The 23,189-nt window shown below is 39.5% G+C and overlaps 1 protein-coding gene across 1 annotated transcript; it reads left to right on the forward strand.

Moving 5' to 3' along the window:
* The first annotated feature begins 5,842 nt into the window (after window positions 1-5,842).
* On the forward strand, window positions 5,843-19,935 carry FGFR4 (fibroblast growth factor receptor 4). The gene is made up of 17 exons (XM_018552410.1): window positions 5,843-6,001; window positions 7,831-8,082; window positions 8,625-8,717; window positions 9,222-9,388; window positions 9,503-9,626; window positions 10,729-10,919; window positions 12,368-12,506; window positions 13,140-13,333; window positions 14,182-14,327; window positions 14,421-14,542; window positions 14,657-14,767; window positions 14,881-15,071; window positions 15,750-15,872; window positions 15,981-16,051; window positions 18,687-18,824; window positions 19,379-19,484; window positions 19,627-19,935. The coding sequence occupies exons 1-17, from the start codon at window positions 5,905-5,907 to the stop codon at window positions 19,786-19,788; spliced, it is 2,427 nt and encodes an 808-aa protein (XP_018407912.1). The 5' UTR covers window positions 5,843-5,904; the 3' UTR covers window positions 19,789-19,935.
* The last annotated feature ends 3,254 nt before the right edge of the window (window positions 19,936-23,189 follow it).

A 23,189-nucleotide genomic window follows, 5' to 3' on the forward strand; every position in this document is an offset into this window, starting at 1 on the left:
TCATAATATTGAGTGCTTCTCCTTTGTCTCTCAAATGTAGTGTCAACTCTAGCTTCATTATCTAATCAAAACGCCTTTTAACATTCAGCCAGGCTCAATCTGGTAGGTGAGGGTGTAGAGACCAGACTGTAGGGGGTAACAGTAATTGTGTGTTATCTTTTCACAGGCATATTCTGACTGGTTTAGTCAAACATCTAATTAACTTCAATGCACATTAAAAAAAAGGCTAAAAAAAAAGTGATAGAATAAGTAAATGGCTTGAATGCAATACAACAGCACCAATACCAAGACATGGCTCTACTATATCTTGTGATAGAATGTGTCATCATACAACAATGTCTTATGTGTTATAGTGTCAGAATAGAACAATTTGTTTTATCTCTACCCAACAGTACAAGGAAGGGGACAATTCACAAATTAAAATCTACAGTCTTCAGAATAAAACACAATTACCTCTCTCCAGAAAATTCATTTTCCATACTAATAGATTTAATCCAATATTTAGACTTAGTGGTAGTAATGTTGAGTAGTGTTGCATGTACCATAGACGAATCTCATGTTCCAATTAAATAAAATGTTACATTTCTTAGTATTCGCCATAGTCATCTAAGACAGTATTGTATGTGTGAAGAGCTATAATATACTACAGCAAGATCACTGGAAATTAAATTATACCATGTTAGTTCTGCAGCAGAAGCCTGCCAATTCCAAAAACCTATGTCAGAAATGAGATTTTGTTGTAGAAGTTTGCTAATTTTACTAGCTAGTAGCTCTGTATGAGGCTTGATTTCATAGTAGAACTGTGCTATTTACACTAACAAATAGCTATACAATGCATACATTTTGGGTGGGTCAGCATAACTTGGCCAAAATTAGAGCAGTGTGGCCCCCTCCATTCGACAAAATCGCCCTTTTCAATTGCCTTTTGTCAAAGGAGTCGATACAAAAAATCTCACCCGAACAGAGGCTGCAGCTGATCAGCTCCAGTCACTTTGTAGTAGAAGTCTGCTAGTAGTAGCTATTTTAGAAATTACTTTTAGTACTAGCAGTCTGATAATTGTACAAACTAGTAGCTATGTTAAAGTTAGGTTTAGGTAACTAGTAGCCATGCTATTGGTTAGATATCTTAGTAGAATTGTGTCAGTTGCAATAACTAGTAGCTATATTAGAAACTATGTTTAGTACTAGCAGTCTGCTCTTTGAGCTTACTAGTAGCTATAATGGAAACTGCATTTAGTACTAGAAGTCTGCTATTTGGGCTAACTGATAGCTATGTTAGAAACTACATTTAGTACTAGCAGTCTGCTCTCTGTGCTAACTAGTAGCTATATTAGAAACTGTATTTAGCTCTAGCAGTCTGCTATCTGCACTAACTAATAGCTATGTTAGAAACTACATTTAGTACTAGCAGTCTGCTATCTGTGCTAAGTAGTAGCTATGTTAGAAGTCACATTTAGTGGCAGAAGCCTACTAATTGCACTAAGTTATGTTGTAAATTATATTTAGCAGTCTAATTATTGCACAAGCTAGTAGCTATGTTAAAGGTTAGATCGAAACTGTATTTACTCTAACTAGTAACATAGTAACGTAGTATGTAAGGCTGAATAAAGACCAAGGTCCATCCAGTTTACGTGTGTGTGTGTGTGTGTGTGTGCGCGCGCGCGTGTGTATTTATCTGGCTCTAACACTTCCCATATTCCTGTAGATTCAGCGAAAGAAGAAACTCATCCTTAAGTTTCTTGAATAATTTATCAATTTTATCCACAGATACCACCGCCTGTGGGAGGGAATTCTAAACTTTCACGACTCACAGTGAAATACCCCTTGCGAATTCTAAGATTAAACCCCTTCTCTTCTAACCTCCTGTTGTGTTCCCGGGTTCTCAATACAGTTTTAGGATTAAACAGTTTGTTCCTAATATTGGGGTCCCCATTCATGATTGAAGACTGCAATAAGGTCCCCTCTTAATCGCCTCTTTTTTTAGGTGAATAAGTTAAGATTTTGAATGCAGTCTTCATAACTCAAGCCTTCAATCCATTTAATTAATGTTGTAGCCCTTCTCTGTACTCTCTCCAGTTCCAGGACATCCCTCCTGAGAGTCGGCGACCAGAACTGTACCGCATACTCAAGATGGGGCCAAACCAATGATCTATAAAGTGGAAGTATTACTCTTTGATCCCTTGCTACAATTATCTTGTTAGCTTTGCTGGCTGCTGCTTGGCATTGCTTACTATTGCCAAATCTGAGATCTAGGAGGACCCCCAGGTCTATTTCTCTGACTTCCTTAAAGTAACACCCCCTAAGTAGTAGTTTGCGCACATGTTCTTTACTCCCATGTGTATCACCTTACATTTTTCAAAATTAAATCGCATTTGCCATTTTGTTGCCCATGCCTCAATTTTTCTTAGGTCCTGTTGTAGTGCGAATATCTCCTGTTCGGAATTTACTGCATAGTTTAGTATCGTCCGCAAAAAACGACATTGAACCATTTAGTCCACTCTCTATGTCATGGATGAATAAGATGAACAGGATCGGTCCCAAGACTGGAACCTAGTAGCCATGTTAGAAATTACATTTAGTACCTGCACTGACTGGTAGCTATGTTAAAGGTTAGTTTGAGTAGTAGAACTGCACGATTTGCTGTAACTAGTAGCTATGTTAGAAATCAGATTTAGTAGCAAAATTCTGATAATTTCACTAATAGCTGCACCTAAGGATAGATTTAGTAGTAGAAGCCTGCTAATCTCACAGTTTATTTTATCCAACATGCCTGCTGGTCCCTGAGGTCTTCTCTGCTAACCCTCATCTGTATACAGTATGTGTAGCTACTAGATAGCTATAGTTCGTTGTAGCTATTAGTTATATATAGATATATATCTATATATATCTATATATATATAGCTACTAGTAAGTGTAGATATCAGACTGCTAATACCAGATGTAGTTTTAGATAGATAGATAGATAGATAGATAGATAGATAGATTTCCTTGGTGCTTGGTGGAGATGTTGGGGATGTAGTATAGCCATGACAATAGGACACCCTGCTCCCTCCTAGCCCTGGCAGGAATGTCATCATTAGCTGGAAGGCTGTTGTAAAGAAAGCCTGGACCCATGCTGACACCCAGAAAGCCCAGAGCAGGACAGCAAAGCGAAGCAGTTTACTCCTCCCGCACAAAGCTGGGGGAGAAGTTAGCTAATTTGAGTGTGAAAAGGGTGAATTGAAAAAGGGGGGGGGTTGTGGGGGGGAGGGTTGCTGAATAAACCCAGAGGGAGGGGGGGAGCAGAGCCTGGGGGCGGTGTTTGTGGTGGGATTCCCTGTAGCATTGCACCCTTATAGTCCATTGTTGCTGCTAAAGGGAGAGAAGAGAGAGTGGACAGCCCGCAGGGTGTAACCTGAGAAACTTGTGATTGGGATGTGCAGGAGGGAGACATCGTCACAGTAGAGCTGGATGGGACGAGCTCCGGACACCAGGACCCCCCGACTGAGAAGAAGCAGCTCCGTGGATCCCCCCCAGTTGTAGATTCCAGGGACTGCGCGCTGGCTGGATTGCTATTTTGGAGACATGTGCGGGATGTTGCTTGGTGCATGATCGCGATCTGGATTTGTTTTGGTTGACAGCGCGTTGGATTTATCACTACTGGACAGAATGTTCCCGGACTGTCTGTAAATGGGGGAGACTGGAGCACCCCAATAAGTGAGATCAGGTGAGAGCACATTGTGCAACCCCCAATACCCCCACTCTCCCCCTCTTTCCTTGTATTGCAGGCGCTTGGCGGCCACGGGGGGTGTGCGAATGACTAGCTGGGAGCTAGCTAAACTTCACACTTCTCCGGCGTCACTCTTATCACTGGCCCTCTCTGCTCATCTGATTGCCCATAGGCAAACCTCTCCTTTGATGTGATCAGGTCCTGTCCTGGGAAGGTCTAGATGTTTACCCTAAAAATGACCATCATTCATTGCCCCCCACCTATTAAATGAAGGGTAACTGTTGCTTGTAGCTGATCTCCTGTATTAGACATTGGTCCTCATGGTTTGGATTGTGCTGTGCTGGTTAAGGCTTTGAAAGGGTTAATTCATCTATTCATTTCTTATGATATTTCTTTAAAGACTTAAAGGTAGTATAGTTGATCCTGTTTTTTTTCCTGAGGTTACAGATGTATCCTCTGTTTATAAATACCCTAGTGTGGTCTACAATAAATATTTTCTAATCTGACCTTGAGTTGGTGCTAAATATAAAGTTTTATGCTTCTGCCCAGGCTTGGTGACTGGGTATTGTTAATCAATGGTCAGCAATAGCAGGGAATGGCATGCTTGTAAGTGCTGGGACTGCTGTGGGCTTTTGTATGATTGGCTGTTTGCACTGCGCTTGCATGCCATTACTATGAATTGAATGCTGTGTTGTTTTAGGAATGGTTCGGTTATGCATATGATGATGTACGTGTTCATTTTTCTTGTCTGTTATATATATATTTTCTCATATTTACCCCTTGTTTATCTCCTGTGATTGCAGAGCGGCTCTGTGTAAACTCTCACTCTGGTACCATAAGTATTCTGTAAATCTGTAACTAGGGTAGCCTTGGCACACAAAGGCCTTTGTCAATTTGTGTTCAAAGATTAAGCTGGAGCCCCAGGTCCCTGCAGCTAGTTACACATTGATATCCCTTGGAATGCACTGATGGGTGGAGATTATATCATGTGTATTTCTTTATCCCTTCTTTTTTGTTTGTGCTGATTAATGAGAGATGATATGCTAGCTGGACCCAAATTATTAGGATTCTCTTAGTGAGCAGCGTTGGTATGACAGCACAGCATGATCTGTGTTTATAGAGGTGATATTTAATCTTACATTTGTACAGTGAAGTCCTAATACGTTCACTTTGTATGATAACATGCTTGGGTTAGCATTGTGATATGATACTATGTTGTGTTATAACTGTAGTCTGAGATTTTCAGTTTCATTTTGGCAGATGTCAAAGTACAGTATTACAATCAAAGTTAAAAGAAACATGTTTCCAAAAGCCAAGCTTCCCACCCATGTAACAAATACCAGGCAGACTGGGTTTATTTTAAATGTAATCTGCTCACAGTTGGGCAATGTGTGAGCTCTTATTGACATTGAGGGTTGACAGATATGTTAGGATAGAATTGCAGTTTTTTTTTTATATATACAAACCTTGCTGTTGTCCATTGATACAGATGTTTGGATAGGGGTGCTCTAGACCTGGATCTGGCAGATTTAGCATCACCATGGATAGCTATGTCTGTTACAGATCAGGCTGGTTGACTTTAAGTTGGTCAACTAGATCTGCCTATGTATGTATGTTAATAAAAGTGATAGGACACATTTTGGTACCATAGTGTAAATAATAGGTTTTTGGATTAACCCATACCAGCCAATCAGAAGAGCTTTTAGCAGTGACATTAATGGAATCTGGTCTGTAGTTGGTTGCTATGGGTCTCTGCACAGTAATGTTCATCACAGTGATGTCTTGCATTTTCAAAAAAGACATGTAGAAAACATGGACATGGAAAAATAAATGTTCCCATTTTTTTAATATGGACATATTATTTAATAGCACATTGTTCTGAAGAATGTTATTAAGCAACACATAGCTTTTAGATATTTAAACATTTATTTAATCAAGAGGTTATCAAAATTGGTGTAAGCGGCAAATCATACCTTATTGTACAAATAATAAATTGTGAAGTGAAGGGGTACTCTTACCTATGACTTCAACAAATTGCTTTTGGCATTTTAAAATCGTTTACATTTGTCAATATGCATATTTTATGATTTGTGTATATCTGTATTCATAACAATGTGTTTTCTCCTGCAGTTTGTCAATACTTCAGTGGGCTTATTTCTGCCTTACCTAGACCTACTGTAATAAGCCAAGACACCATGCTCACATTTCCAAGGCTCCTGCCCTGCTTTCTGGCTCTTGTCATGTTGACATCGTGCAGACCAACAATGCCAGAAGACCAGACCCGTCAGAAAGGTAATTATAGGAATGGACAGTCTTTAATAAAGCTGATGTGTTGGCTATATGCTTAGAGAACCATTTGATGTGTAAAGCATGGATACACACTATGGCCAATGAGAAACTTGAGACACCACTTTAGATGTGCAGTGCTGGGGTCCATGGTTCAGTACACCCCAAGGACACATAGAGGTCTGCATGGAAGTTGTATTTTTGTGGGTTTCTTTCTACAACCCAAAGAACCTAATGGTAGGATAATTGGTGTCTAACTAATTTGGCCACGTGGATCTGTGTGTGTGTTTATGGCTAGGAACTCATGGGGCAATTAGTGATGTGACTGGTTTTCTGTACCCTATATCAGCAGTATTTAAACATGGGAAAAGAAAAATATATATGCATTTCCAATATGATGTATTGTTGCACTGCAGGCTGGAAAATCTGTAATTAAAACTCTATGGTGTTAGGATGAGTCAGTAGGCTGAGGGAAGGAAACCATCGATTGACTGCACCCAACTATACAAAAATGCATTTTTGTCAGAAGGAATATCCTTTCCATTTTGTGCGTGCCCATGTTCCCTGGCAGAAGTGGCACTGGGAAAGGTGATCCTTCTAAGGATTCTGCCATGGAGGGTTTTCATTGAGGTCAAAAGTTGACAGCCAGGTCATACTACAAGTTCACAAAGTTTTCTATTTGTTGAGGTGAGAAAATTCTCACCTGTCTGGAGTGTGTCTTTCTCGCCGACGCCCCCCCCCCCAAAAAAAAAGCTTTAGAGTTCATCTAATGGTTAACCAAACATGATGTCTTAGGTCGGATGACCTGTGTGTGTATCTGGGAGGTTGAGGTGTTTAATTAACACTTTTAATCTTGATGTATGGGCAATATGTTTTTCTAACCTTTTACCGTAGCAGTGTCTTATATGTGCCAGGTTTAGTGGTGATCTATTGTATGCTCCGGTTGTGAAATGTGGATTTGGGTCTTAAAAGTTTTCAGCTTCCTTTACTTAGGACAAAGAGTACTCTTTGCAATTTGTAGCAACCATTACCAATCATCTCCATCGTACTGGTACATCAATCTGATAATAAAAAGATTCTAGCTGAATAGCATTACTTTCCTAAACCATGTTAATTTCATTAAAGTGACATTAAACCCTCAAATTTTTTAACATAAGACAATAGTGCAATGTGTTCCTTACTGTAATCCATGGTAGTTTCCCTTCTCTTTGCTGCTCTTCCTTTTAAATCTGTATCGGTTCTCATGCTGGGCAGAACTTCTGTTTTGCAGCAGACTGCCTTGTCTCTGAAATTGATACATGGTGTCTGTGTGTAGGTTTGCAACCTGAGCCAGCAGTACAGGAAGAGGCACTTAGCTGCAAAGGGAAGTTCTCCCCCAGCATGAGAAGACATGAGGATTTAAAAGGAAGAGCAGCAAAGAGAAGGGAAACAACCATGGATTACAGTAAGGCACACATTACAGTATTGTTTTATGTTAAAAAATCTGAGGGTTTAATGTCACTTTAAGTAAATATAAAAAAAAATGCTTCTCATGGTTATTGGATTAAACTGTGCCCAGATGTTTTATCCGACTGTTGGTATTTTTATTCCCTATTTTAATATTTGGAACAGTATAGTCTTTTTGAACTGGAGAAACTAGGCCTAAGAGTCTAAATAGTGTAACTGATTTTTCAGAAAGTTTAAATGGATAACAGGGCTCAGGAACTGTCCTCCTAAAGTTCAAGATAGGTCAGCTAAACATTTGTCAGTGTCTTTTCTATGCATGCTGATAAGGACTGTGTATTTCTAAATTAAAGTATTGACCCCCCTGTGTGTACTCTGCTCCCCTCCTGCAGAGTCACATCCTGGGATTGAGGAACATCTCCTGCTTGACCCTGGAAACTCATTGCGACTCGCTTGTGACACCAACCACAGCATCAACATTAACTGGTACAGAGAGCAGGAACGGTTGCTGGCAGGAGAAAAGATTCACATACAAGGCTATGTGTTGGAGCTAATAGATGTAACCTATGAGGATTCTGGCCTATATCTTTGTGTGGTCCGTGGTACCGGACAAATCCTTCGAAGGTTCACCATATCTGTAGTTGGTGAGTTTCTATATGGAAGGTTACCGAACTGACTTTGCCTTCTTTATGGAACCCTATACATAATTTAGAACTTGGTTTATGGTAAAAAAAAAAAGTTTGTTATCCATGGACCAGCATGCTTACTTGTCATTTAAAACATAAAAACTAATGCAAGCCACATGCTTTAAAAGACATACTAACATAACATTTTGTATCATTACGGAACATGTAAACTGCTGCTTGCAGCGAGTCTGATTTACACTTCTTACATATGCCCCTCTTACTTGTCCTGCGCTTTGTTTATACTTTAAACACTTTGTCATTATAATATTAATCATTACATTATCAATGATGAATCTTGATTTTGTTCTTGGTGGTTCTTACCACCAGAATACTGGCTAGACTTATACAGTTGGTATTGGGGCAGCTCTAATTTGTGCTAACATGGTACTCGTGACCTGTAATGTTTCATGTAATTGTACATTGTTAATGCTAATATTTAGATCAAAAGAACATTGCATGTAAGGCTTTGAGCCCTTCTGACATCTTATGCTTGTCTGCAGATTCAATGGCATCTGGAGATGAAGATGATGAGGATGGCCGTAGGGAAGATTTCCAGGGTGATCTGAGTGAGGATCCTGTTTATATCTACCAAGGTGAGTGCTCTCTTGTTTAGATGACTAATTAGAGGTTATAATAACTATGTTTCCTCACCCAGCAAGGCCATAAACTGTAATCCCAGTACAGAGCAGTCTGGTCCTAGCGTTCTCCACATACCAAAGACCAGACTGTCTGTGATGGCCAGATAGAGGAATACATGTTGCTGACCTATGCCCTGGGGATAGTAGATAAGCAGCCACAGCCTGCCTTTCCAACATAATCATATTCTAGTGTCCATCAAAGGATGATCTTTAGCCAGATATTATTTCACAGTAACTAAGGATGAGTTATTCTCTTTCACCTATAATCTTTAGATAACATGTTTTAACAGATGCTGTTGTTAGAATTTGCAATCAATCAAACACGTTAGAAAGTTCAATAAACCTGGTTGCGTCAAATTAGTTCTGAAATCCTGCAGTAAATATATTAACCTTTCATTGGCATGCACTAGTTTATAATGCCAACACTGGTTCTATAAGAACTATGCTTATGTCTTGTAGCTCCATACTGGACCCATCCACAGCGCATGGAGAAGAAACTATATGCCCTGCCTGCTGGAAACACAGTAAAGTTTCGCTGTGCAGCTAGTGGCAGCCCACTTCCAACCATACGCTGGCTCAAAAATGGAAGAGAATTTCGAGGCGAGCATCGGATAGGAGGTATTCAGGTATGTCATTAGTACTTGGTTAATGGCCCTTTTAAAGAAATAACCTGTTACATCAGTGGCCAGCTTGACATAGGTCTTCTATGTGTTATTTAATTATTTTTTAATTCTTTATAGCTACGACATCAACACTGGAGTCTGGTCATGGAGAGCGTGGTTCCCTCTGACCGTGGAAACTACACCTGTATAGTGGAGAACAAGATGGGCACCATTAGCTACACTTATATACTGGATGTGCTTGGTGAGCATACATGAATTTTGGTGCTACTTTTAAGAATATTTACATAAAAGCATCATGCAATAAAAATCTGGGTGATGTTTAAATTTGACCTGTGCCTAGAGAAATACGGAGGCTGTCATTAGTGATCATCTTCTGAAAATGATCGCTCTGGGCAGTAAGGCCTAATCCTCTGGCTTCAGTGTTTTCTGAATTGCTTGCCTGAAACATGTATTCAGCCAAGTCAGTGCAAAGTCATAACTCCTTATTTGATTTTTTGTTGTGGGTCATTGACTCAGGACATAGTAGACCATTAGATCTGTGTAACAGCCAAGCAAATGGCATTTTTAGAATCAGAGGTTTGCAGTGGGAGCCTTGTATTTCTCTTGGCACTGGGTTTCTTTAATGAGAAGTAGAGGTAGGCTTTGGACAATTGATAACATTCTTTTTTTTGTTAGATGGAATGACTTCTAAACATGATTGGTTGCTGTGGGAAACCCCTCCTTCAGCTCGTAGTAATAATTAAAATAAAGCACTTAAGTGGTAGTTATACATTTTAGCAATAGTAGTAACAAGGGCAGGCCCACTTTTTCTCTTGATGAGAACAATACTCGCTTAGGAGACTGTGTGACATGTGATAACCTGGATTCCTTAAAATACATTGTAATGATGCAGTAGTGTTCCAGCTTCCCTCTCAGACCCTCTGGAACTTCAAAGTCCATGAGACAGAATTTCTGTCATAAACCTAATGAGGGTCATTATGTACTCTGTAGCCAAGCTTTCCCTCTCTCTGATTAGCTACTACAACTGTTTGCAAACTATCTTCCCGGGGTAATTGAGATGCTGTCTCCACTGAGTACATCTTTTATGGCTGTTTGTCATTTCATGCCCTCCTGCAGAGTACAGCTCCTAATGCTAACATTAGATTTTGTAGGACATTCAGAGCAAGAGTCCTGTTACATTACAGCCTCTTTTAAGAAAGTGTACAATTTTCATATCAATTTCATGGCACTTAATGTCATCATGAAATGTGCAGCAGCTTAAAACTTAAATGGGAGGTAACAGGTAAAATCAGATGTAGATTTTTCATAAAGTAGTTACACGTTTTTCTTCTTTGTTTCTATAGAAAGATCATCTCACCGGCCAATCCTGCAAGCTGGCCTTCCGGCAAACACCACCGTTCGCGTAGGCAGCGACGTGGAATTCTTGTGCAAGGTGTACAGTGATGCACAGCCACACATTCAGTGGCTTAAACACATTGAACTGAATGGGAGCCGTGTTGGACCTGATGATGCACCATATGTACAAGTACTTAAGGTAACTTTTAAAACTCCTGTTACCATTGTGCAACATCATTGAGCATTGCTGCCTATAATGTTTGAGAATAATTTTCTATGGCTGTATTTAGTTGAAGTGGTAGAGCTCATTTGTACTGTGCCAAGTCTTTTCCTCAGTCTCCACAATAAGCATATTGCAGCTACCGTGGCTTATGGTGGCAAAGAATTGAGCGATTTTAAGGCAAATGCTTGAGTGGGTTGGGAGATGACCCACAACAATTAGACAACAATGTGTATGGACAACTTTTTTTTACTAAACTGGCTTTAATGTGTGGGTTTTTCGCTCTTTTGGACTGAGCAGACATATGGGCCATGTTCTTGTATAATAGGCCAAATGACAAGAGGGCCAATCAGCTGGACTTTAAGGAAGAAAGAGTTCTTTCTCTGCTGATCAGCTAGCTACCTCCTATAGAGGGCACCGTGCTCCAATAGTCTGCTTAAAGACCCCTAAAATTATATGTGCATTTAACATATTTTAGCCATGTTATTTACCTGTAAAAGCCTCCCTTGTGAAGATATCCAAAAGCCCTAAGGCTGCTGCTGGGTGTCTGCATTTTTGATGTGTTACAAGTGACAAACTCTAGTAGGGGTACCCAGACTTTGGCTCTCCAGCTGTGGCAAAACTTCTTATCCCATCATGCCTTTGCACCTGGAAGTCATGCCTGTGACAGTCACCACAACTGGAGGGCCACATTTTGACTAGTATTTCCCTTTACCACCCCCCATTAGCTAGATAAAAGTTTATGTAGGGAGGGGTGGATGACCTTGACTAGCACAGAGAATAATTAAGGCCCTAGCAGATAGGAGAGGGCAGTGCTAAGATATTGACTAGTTAAAGTTTCTAGCACCTTTCAAGTGTATAAAAATTATTTATGGGAAGAAAAAACACTGCAAGTAAGAATTTTGAAAAGTCTGATTTGTCTGTGCTATTACCTGCAATTGTTTAATTTAGTGACAGGGTCTCTTTAAGACCTCTGTTGCTGGTAACCTCACATAAAATGAGGCTCGTAATTGCAATTACAAGGACAACATACTGTAGCTGGTCAAAGTTTCAGAAGGCAGATCAGGCGTCACACCATAGCAAAAGGCTTATCTTGTATGTACAGTATTTGAAGCAACAATGCTGGGCATCAATGGAGTCCTAAACTGTGTGCCCTCCTCTATCTGTCCCCAGAGGGGCTCTGTTTCATTTGTCTGCCACACCCCCTGCAGTAGGGATAGATTTGTTTCAGGCCTCCCGTATAATATCAACACTGTATAATTAGGGGACTATACTAACATTTCTGAATTTGCATCTCAGGCATTCCAAACTGATTCTTTACTATATCAAGTAGGCAGAACATAACCTGTTATATTGTTTTGTTAGTACTTAATGTAATATAACTTCTTCATTTTCAAATTTATTTTCACATTTGTAATTTCTTGTAGACGGCAGATATTAATACATCAGAAGTAGAGGTACTCCATCTGCGGAACGTCACAATGGAGGATGCCGGGGAGTACACGTGCCTTGCAGGAAATTCCATTGGTCTCTCTTATCAATCAGCCTGGCTCACTGTGTTACCTAGTAAGTGGAATACCTAAGGAATGTAAATGCATGAGCTAACCATTTTTGTCTAAACTGTGAAGCAGCATTATATATGCATCATGTGCATGATTTTTCCATATATGGCATTAGTGGAAATATGCTTTTAGAGACTTTTTGGTTGATAAATACGTTTTGCTGTGTAAAAATCACACGCACCTAGTGCGTGCGTGTGTTTAGGTTAGTAAATCACCCCCAGTGTCTGTAAGTTTAGGCAGTTGTCATGGCTCAGCCCTGTAGTGACTGGTTCTCTTTAAGTAAGAATGGTGTGATTTGATAATTCCAGCTAGAAGCACTATATGGCAATATACAAATGATACTGCCTAAAGTGTGTATGAAAAATGTGTATGAAGTATGATGTTAAAGAGATTTAAGGCACATGCAGGGGATGCATGGCTTCAGTGGTGTATGTTTTTAAATTTAACATTGACCCTGCTCTACATACAATTGTTAGCAGTAGAAGGCACATCTGTAAAGGAAGTTTTCATTGTCATGTGTGGGTGGATTTGGAATAACAGATTGGATAGGGTGAGAGTGGATGCAAGGTCCATAAAGAAGGTCAAGGTCACAGATGTAGTGCTGACCCTCTGTCTCTCTACTTCCTTTCCTCACCAGATGAAGACTTTATAGAGGAGGCAGAGCCGGCAGAGTCCAGATATGTGGATATAATTATCTACACTTCTGGATTTCTGGCCGTGGCCATGGCAGTTGCCATTGTAATTCTATGCCGCATGCAAACGACAAACAGCAAGCAGACCCTCCAACCACCACCTGTTCATAAACTTGCAAAGTTCCCTCTCATACGTCAGGTAAGTAATGGTTTATAACAATTGTCTCATTAAATTGTATATGCTGGAGTCATCAGTCACAATATAAGGCTAATGGTTTAGTTAAGTTGTATTACAATTTAAATTTCCAATTTAAAAAAAAACACATTTTTTTTTAATATAGATTATATATATATATATATATATATTATTATATTTTTTTAAATTATATTAACCCATTAACCTGCTGTTATATACAGTATAAATACATACACCTGCTTTCATGCATAACTGTTGAAGTATGCTGCGCTAGAGGTGTAGAACTTGGGTACAATTAAAAGTTTTTCCTTATCTAGCTTTGTTTTTTGGTCCTCTAGTTTTTCTAGGCTGCTTTGTGTATTTAATTCTCCTCTATGGTGTATGCATAGCAGCAAGTCATCCCTAAAAAATGGTTTTAAAACCCAGTAAGGATGCTATATAATTGAAACACAATCTTGTAATTGTTTTTGTCTCTTTGTAAAACTATCGCTATAAGAGAAGGGACTTTAGGGTACATCCACACACATGTTTTGGTGTGTTAAAAAAAAACCTTGCTTGTGGCATCCTCGAAAAACCTCACACTTAACAGGCAGAGGTGTGAATGTAGCCTTAGATAATGGCATTGTTACTTAGAAGTTCTGTAAGTGAAAACCACAACCATTGGCATCACTTGTCTTTGATTACCTTAGTACGTCCAATTTATATTTTTACTCATCCTGTTTTAAAAACCTATTTCAGGAAGCATTGCCTAAAGTGTACTTGTATATTGTGTTTTTAAAAACACATGCTTTACCACCATTGTGTAGATTTATGGAAAGCGCATTACTAATATCTATTTTTTTTTTCTTTAGTTTTCCCTAGAGTCTAGTTCCTCTGGAAAGTCCAGTGCCCCTTTGATTCGCATCACCCGCCTTTCTTCCAGTTGTGCTCCCATGCTTCCTGGCGTTATGGAAGTGGAGTTACCTTTGGATGCTAAATGGGAGTTCCCCAGGGACAGGTCAGACCTCTGTCATGTGTAGACACTTTTTGATATACAGTATGTGTACTTTTAATATGTCTTGATTTTAAATATTGTCTTGTGCTTCATCAGGCTTGTGTTAGGGAAACCTCTGGGAGAAGGCTGCTTTGGTCAAGTCGTGAGAGCTGATGCTTATGGCATTGATAAGGACCGTCCTGAAAGGCCTGTAACAGTTGCAGTAAAGATGCTTAAAGGTGAGATTGAGAAACTGTACTTCTAATTAACTGACTGCACTGGAAAAGTAACTATAAGACAAACAAATGACTTAAATTAACACCCTGAATAAGTATTTATTCTCCTTTGTTTAGATAATGGCAATGACAAAGACTTGTCTGATCTCATCTCGGAAATGGAACTGATGAAAGTGATGGGAAAACACAAGAACATAATTAACCTTCTGGGCGTCTGCACTCAAGAGGGTAAGCAATGAATAACTGCCACCTGGGTTAATGGATATCTGGGTCTGTAGCGATTGGGGGATTAGGCCATGAATGTGTTATAAAATGTTTAAAATCGCTGTTCTTCAATTCAGGTCCCCTCTTTGTTATTGTGGAATATGCTTCAAAGGGAAACCTGCGAGAGTTCCTCCGTGCTCGTCGTCCTCCAACCCCAGAAGATGGCTTTGACATTACCAAGGTGCCTGAAGAACTGCTGTCTTTTAAGGATCTTGTGTCCTGTGCTTATCAGGTTGCCCGTGGTATGGAATACCTAGAGTCCAAAAAGGTAAGAATGAAGCTTAATGCTTATATCTGTTAACTGTTGCATCTTTGGCCATGGTTATAAACCCCTTTGCCATCTGCCCTCTGATGTCTGTGGCCAGTTTTAGATATAAACCCTGCCAACTTGAGCATCTGAGTCACTGAACCTGGTTGAAGTCTACACATCGGGAACACTGACTTCACTGTGATTTACTTGCTGCATACTTATTCCAGCTTGGCTTAAACTAATCTACTGTTTTCAATATTCTAACACCTTGCAACTGGAATATTCAGAAGTCTGCATTGGTTGATTATATATTTCTCTCATGACTGGTTTCCCATATGGGTTTGTATACATATGAATTCCACATAGTGATGTTGGCTAATGTCAGGTTCATTCATCCTTATATGAATGAGAACTGTCAGCACACGTGGACACCTAGTAACACAGAATACATAAAGAAAGCGCAGGCATCGCCCTTGTAGTACTATTTTTCTTAATACTATAATGTGTAGTGATTTATGTTGTTGACTATAGGAGGGATGAAACTTTTACCACTGAACAGTCACTGTTTGATGAACTCATGTGTTCAAGTACATACACACCCTAGGCTACCTGAAATAAGCTTTAATAGAAAATACCCAGTAAGTGCAATAAATGACAGTACTGATATATATTACAACTCTTGACTTTGTCCTGCAGTGCATACACAGGGACCTGGCAGCCAGAAACGTCCTTGTAGCTGAAGATAACGTCATGAAGATTGCTGACTTTGGCCTTGCTCGAGGGGTGCATGACATTGACTACTACAAGAAAACCAGCAATGTGAGTTATTGAAACTGTATTGGAAGAAGACCATTTCAATAGTCAAATGTTCCTTTATAGGAGGCTGTCATTTCTGCATTGTAAACCATTTTTTTTTTTTTTCAATAGGGTCGGCTACCTGTAAAGTGGATGGCACCGGAAGCATTGTTCGACAGGGTGTATACACATCAGAGTGACATGTACGTATAAATAATATTTTTTTTCTAAGGGAGTGGATATTTCAAAGATGATGCCACAAAACATAACTCTGTCAAAGCAATCCAATACTTTAATAGGAACCTTCCTTCCTGATCCTGGCCATTCTGCTGGTAAACATAAATGGATAAAGAAGTTCTGAGGCACATACCTTTGCCACGGAAGACACTGCTGTGGGCTGTTTCCATTGTCAATCATTGTCAATTGCACCAATACCAGTTTTTCGGTTACGAGTACCGATATTTTTTTTCCCGGTACTCGTCGATACCGAATACCGGTGCCGTGTGCCCAGATTATCTAGCGAAAGAACACCGGCTTCACATGCCGAGGCTTTCCTGGCTTCCTGACCAATCAGGAAGCCAGGCGGCGAGTCGGTGCCATCCAGCTTCCTGATTGGTTAGGAAGCCAGGCTGCCTACCAACAAGTGAAGCTGGCTTCCTGGCCAATTGGGGAGACGGGTCACAGCCCACCACCCGACTTCTTGATTGGAAAGCAAGCCGGCTCCATGCTCCCTCGGGACTTGTGGTCAGAGGGATGTCTCCCTCTGACTGGAAGTTCCGGTATCAGAGCATTTGGGCAAGTACGAGTACTCTCCCAAATACCCTGATACTAGTATCAGTATCGGTGCATCCCTAGTTTTAAATGACGGTCATGTGATCTTTGCGGAGGCTAAGTGTTCAGGCAGAGCTGTTTGTTTGCTGGCTTTGTCTGAACATAAGTTCTTTAAGCCCCTTTAGCTGAGATCAGATGCTGGCACCAGTCTCAGTAGGATTTCCTTGAAAACAATGTCTGTAGTAAAGGTAAGTATTAGCTTCATTTTCATTTCTGTGTTTTCTTGGACAGGATGGTCAAAGTTTGGGAAACCTTATTTCAGTGTAGGTCCATGAAGAGTGTCACCATTTCCAACACCATAACATTTCCTGCCAGATTATTTTAAGTAAACATGAATCAATCACTACCTTTATTTAGAATATGTCGATAATTAATGACACTGCAATAGAATTGAAACTGTGACATCACAGAACACTTAAGTTCATTAAACTTTTTACTACAAATACAGGGATTAAAAGTTGATCCAGGATTATGGCAACAAGGCTGTTCTTTACTCCTTGATCTCTTAATATGGGATATTCTGAGCACTGGAGATATTATTGGCTGTTGGAATGCCACTTTGAGTAACTGATATTTTCAGCTACACCCCAGCTACATTTAAAATATAAACAGGTGGATACTTTCCATTTCCAATAATAAAAGAATATAATTTACTGTATATGACGCAGAGGATAGTTCTTAATTCTTCCTAATCCTTTAAATTTCTGTAATAAAATATATTCAGTATATTGTAAACAATCTTTCTCGCTACTTTTCTGTGTGCTCGTGTAATGTAGATTGTTGGTTTACCCCTTCTGCACTGTGGCATGCAAACAGCTAAAAATACAGGTGAAATGCACGTGTTTTAAATATGTTTACCACTTATTCACACACTTTGCCCCACTGCACAGCCAAGAAGATCACTCTGGTACTTCAGTGGTTCATTGTTACTGCTTTTTGAATCGCCCCCTGCTACATGCTCAGCAGTGATGATGCCGATTCATTGTCCTTTGAGCAGGCTGGTGGCAGAAGGTGACATAAGAAGATGATGATAAGAAAATGTGTGCATCACTTCCCTGGCTATGCAGTGTGTTAGATATGTGTAAATCACTGGCTTTGTAGTGTTGGGTATTCTTTGGTAGGAAAAACAGATCACATATACAGTTGGGGGGATTTATCAAAACTGGAGCAGACAAAATCTGGAGCAGTTGCCTATGGTAACCAATCAGCTTCTCTCTTCAGTCTGTTCAGTTAAGTTTTGAAAATGAAATGCGGATGCTGATTGGTTACCATGCACAGCTGCTCCAGATTTTGTCTGCTCCAGTTTTGATAAATTCCCCCCAGTGTATTTAGCTCAGGGCTGGACAAATCCCAGGAGCCAGGTAGCCAATGTTCCTTAGAATCTACAGCCGGTACCTAACTTGAGGATTTCTCTACTTGTTAAAGCAGAACTTTCTGTGGAAATTTTTTCTTAACCCTTGCAGCCGGGCTACCCCCACACTGCAAGGGTTAAGTGCTTGTTTTTGTCTAGTTTTGAAAATAATAACGTTCTAGTCACTCAATCCTCCGAGCTTTACCTTTCCCCTTGATGCTTAAATGTTTATATATATTTAAAAAAAAACTACGGTAACAGTCTTGCTAACGTGATAAAGAAAAACCGAAGTGCTAAAATTATAACCTCTGCTGGAGAAAATGCTGGTCCAGGTTCCATTCTGTGGTGACATGTCTTAGGGTCATGTGACCTATGCTGCAGACTGGTGGATTAACGATGGATTGGCTAGTCTTCCCCCTTCAGCAGAGATCATATCATTGAGGGCTTAGGCTTTAGACATGTGGTTTGTGCTGAAAGAAAATTATGGATACAGACAGCTCTTCTATTACTCCATCTATTCGTCCCAGCAAGAATGTTATTATAGCTTTATGTTAGCATTTCAGTACAGGTCTGCTTTAAATGTGTTCTTGTGTAAAGATTTATGTATTTTGTATTAAAGTTACATGTGTAATAATATATATATTTTCTTTTTACAGTTGGTCATTTGGAGTGTTGACCTGGGAGATATTTACCCTTGGCGGATCTCCCTATCCTGGCATTCCAGTGGAAGAATTATTTAAATTGCTACGAGAAGGACATCGAATGGACAAGCCATCAAATTGTACTCATGAGCTGTAAGTATTTATTTGCCCAGTAAATATTCTTCCAAAATTGGAGAATAGCCACTACATAACATGGTGTTAAAATGAAACGTAAAGTTTTGTAGTTGCAGTCAGATTAGAACCATGATTTAATTTCGTAGGTGCAGAGTTAACTTCTTTTATTGAGAGTCCTGTTTATGCTAGTTAATGAAAAATGACACTACTTTACACCCATCTCCTTCACATCCATCCAATCCTAGGCTAAAACTGGTCATTTCTAGCTGAGCTGGTCAAAGCTGCTCATCAGGGAGTGTCTGAGCTTACCTAAAAGTTTGTGAAAATGGAAAAAACAGAGCGTGTGCTTAAAATAGACTAGACTTTTATTTTATTGGGGTTTTTTTTTTTTCAGTTGCAGTAATAACTGTTTGTAGCATATAAATCTAAAGCATTTGTTAGCTTGTCTTGTATTGGCTGGTAAATAGTGCAGGAACAATATAATCCCATCAGATGTGGGTGTGGAGTATAAGGTAAATTTCTCAGTTGAGAGCCTGTATGAGCCTTTATTAAAATAATGCAATTTATTATAGGTATACGTTGATGAGGGAATGCTGGCACGCTGTACCGTCGCAGAGAAAGACATTCAAACAGCTAGTGGAACAGCTGGACAGGGTTCTTACTGCTGTATCAGAGGAGGTAAGACATGATTATTATAATCATTATGGTTTGTTTAGGTTTTTTTAGTGTGGTGTGTGTGTGTTTTAATTTGATTTATTTTATAACTCTGGATTTGGCTGTATCATCCACTAATGACTTTAATTTATTTTTTACTTTCCAGTATCTGGATCTGTCTATGCCTTTTGAACAGTATTCACCCTCTTGTGAAGATACTGCAAGCACATGTTCTTCCTCTGATGACTCTGTCTTTACCCATGACCCTGTAGTGGAACCTTCCTGTGTCTTCAATTATCACAACGTTCATACTCACATGGGGACCTGAAAAAGACACTGTATAGGGGAGTATGGACTTCAAAAACAGCATGCCCTCTGTATCAGTAACCTAATTTATTAGAGACACCACCAATGTCTAGTTCTATAGACTCCGGTGAAACACTGTGCTGCTTTTCTGTTCTGCCTTGGAGGAAAAAAAGAAAAATGGTGCTGAAATCAAGCTACCACTCTGCAGGATACAAAGCACTGTGAGCCCCTGACTGGCTCTGTCAAGCCATGTCAAGAACATTCTCTATAATCCCATGTTGTGGATGTGAAGGACTACAGCTAGCAGGGATAGACTTCCTGAGCAGGTTCCAAGAAATTTGAAAAACCAATAGGGGTAGCACTGTGATGCTGGAATCCCTGTACGAATACGAACAGAGTTTACCTTCTTCTGCATTTGTAAAGCCAAGCTGCAATCTGGTCTTACAAGTGGCCTTAAAGTGCCTCGCGTTTTTATTGTTATATAAAGCTTGTAAATATTTTCTAATAGAACTATTTATGTCCCGGTTGCTCCGAAGCATATTATAGGTCATTTTAAATGTTTTTAAAAGGAGAAGACTTCTTTAAAAATGTTTTACATGGACTCTCTTGGCAGCCATATAATTTATCATTTTTTTAATTATATAATAAGGTACATTTTGAACTCTGAAGAATCCCTACAATCTGTTGATTCATAAATGCTTTTATACATTATAGATATATTTAAAACAGAATATGTTCTTTTGCAATTTACCAAAAGTTTCACATTTTTGTGTCAATTTTATTTTATATATTGTTAAAAAGTGACTTTTAATATAAAGATCTAAATTATAGCTAACTTTTTATGAGTATTTTGAGTACTTCATTTTTTTTTTTTAAATAAGACAATAGGTATCCACAAAGAGAATAGGTGTTTCATGCTCACTGCTTGTTGACCATATTCTGTAATTTCTGAACCACGTTTATTTGTTAAGTATGGAAAGTGCCTGCTTAGGGCATTTGTAAACACAAAAGCAGATCAAAGGTTGTATCCTTTTTCTTTATCCCTTTTTCGATTTTCTTACTCTCCACATAGATAGGCAGATGATTATCAAAAGGTAGCTAGTTTCTCATAGTAGAGTGGTTTAGGAAAACCAGTTCATGTTTGACATGGAAAGCGAGACTGATTGCTATGGGAACAATCCTGTTTTTCTAAACTGAGCCCTCTATAGTCAGCCTGTAGAAAACATGCTTCACGGTATCCTCAGGGGTGGAGCTCATTTAGTAAAGCAATGCAAAAAAAAAGTACAGAAGGCATTAAAATATCACCTCCAATCTGATTTCATTTTACTGAAGGTGGAATCATGTTTGGCTGCTATTCTTAAAGGGACCCAGTAAGCATATGGCCATTACGTTTGTAAAAGTATACCTGCAAAATAAGTGGGAGTATACTTATATTCCCTCCTATTTTACCGGTATGCTTTTACATACAAAGTGACCCTGATGTTTAAAATGGCATATGAGCCAAAAGAGGGGGAGGGGACATCTTTGCCCAGTTTTCTTCCAGGCTCGTTGTCTTTGGCCATATTAATGGGCCGGACTGACGTAACTCCTGTGCATGCATCTACCCTCAGCTAAGCATGCATGTGTACATTCAAAACACATTTGCGAGCAGGCAGGTAAGAATTGTTTTATTGGAGAAGAGACCTAATGGTAAAAATCTGCCTACTTACAATTTTTTTTTTTTGGGGGTGGGGGTAGGGTGCTTTTTATAATGTGCATGGCAAAATAGAATGCACGAAGGGTTGATTGATTTGAATGTTTTGGCTTGGAGGTCAACCCTGGGAGATGGAACTCTGAAGACTTGTTTTCAGAAAGCCAGGCTTATTGATTGATGTACTGTCAGGCTTCCATAGATGGGAGCTAGTTACTTGCTGCAGGCCCCCTTTGACCATTTACAATTCTAACACCGTGAAACTACCTGGCAGAGCAGCCAGCATCCTGAAGCAACTGTTTTCTCCAGCAAGTATATTGTTCTATGTCCAGAAGGACAGGCTCAGTAGCCTGGGGTGACTTGCTACACATTATCTAATGCTGCCCCTCCCATGCATCTTAATGAAAGGAGTCTTCCATATACACACACCTGCTCCCCCTCACAAACACACATGCAATTACACTGCGGGGGGATTACAGATTTACCAAACAACAATACTGTGAATATTTAACTAAAACACAGCTGAGCTTTGCCTCCAATTTAGGACAGATTTTGAGATCTATGTGAGCGCTGCCTGCTTTCACAAGGATTTCAGCTACTTGGCCTAAGCATATTTGAGCCAAAGGAGTCCTTTGTCTTTACTTTAAAGACTGCCTTTACAGTATCAGTGTGCAATTCTAAAAGAGCTTTTGGTAACAAAAGGCTCAATTAGCAAAAGCATAACATGTGCAGTATTTTCTATGCCATGTGTTATTTGATTTTTGATTACAATCCAAAGTGGATGTTTCAAATGATTAAAGTAGATCTTAAACCCAATCACTAAAATCTCATATAATCTGTAACATGCTAAGGTTATTTCCAAAGTCAGTTAATCTTATTAAAACTGCAGCTTGATATTCTAGAACAAGCACAATAGTCTTCTAGGTGTAAAAATCCACATCTGTATTTTACATGGGATCAATGTGACCATTCATTAGAATGAATGCGCCATAAAAATGCATGCTTATATCAGATGAGTGTGTATATTTATGGACTTTGAAGAGTATCTATAAATCAACATTATCTCAGAAAAACAATAGCAACTGCCTGGGAGGTTCCAACTTGGACGATCATTGCCTTCGCCCAGAACCAGATCGCTATGGGGCAAGTGCAGAGGTTGCAGCATGTCCATACAATGTGTGATTATTTCCCAATTCAACCGTACTTAGCCAGAGCAGGCAGTAATCATATTTTTCTAGCAATATGCACCCATAGGCCAGCAAAGGTAAGCATTTAGGTGAGCATTTTTCTTCTTTTTGGTAAACCTTATGAGTCTTCAAGAGACTCAAACTGCAAATAACAGAAAGCCAAAGGAGCTGTGAAGGAGAAATGCATTTTTTTACTGTAACATATGCAGTGGGGACAATTTTGTCTCCAGTCCCCTCTGCACCTCTATTAGTTTAGTATGCGTTGTAAAATTGTACTGTTATACATTGTAATAGTATCTATATATTGTAGATCAGCCTTTCATAACCAGGGTGCCGTGCCTCCTGACTTCCTCGGGGGTGCTTTGAAATTTTCACACAAAGTCATGCCTCTAATGTGAAGGCGGCTCTGGTGAAAGAGGGGGACTCTGGAGATCAGAGGCGTAACTAGAAACCCCAGGGCCCCGGTGCAAGAAACCATTGAGGCCCCCCCCCACAATAAAAACATGATTTTGATACCTTTTTTTTTCTTCTATTAAATAAAAAGTA

This window comes from Nanorana parkeri, unplaced genomic scaffold (genome assembly GCF_000935625.1).
Source record: "Nanorana parkeri isolate BGI_ZX_2015 unplaced genomic scaffold, ASM93562v1 scaffold87, whole genome shotgun sequence".
Lineage (NCBI taxonomy): Eukaryota > Metazoa > Chordata > Amphibia > Anura > Dicroglossidae > Nanorana > Nanorana parkeri.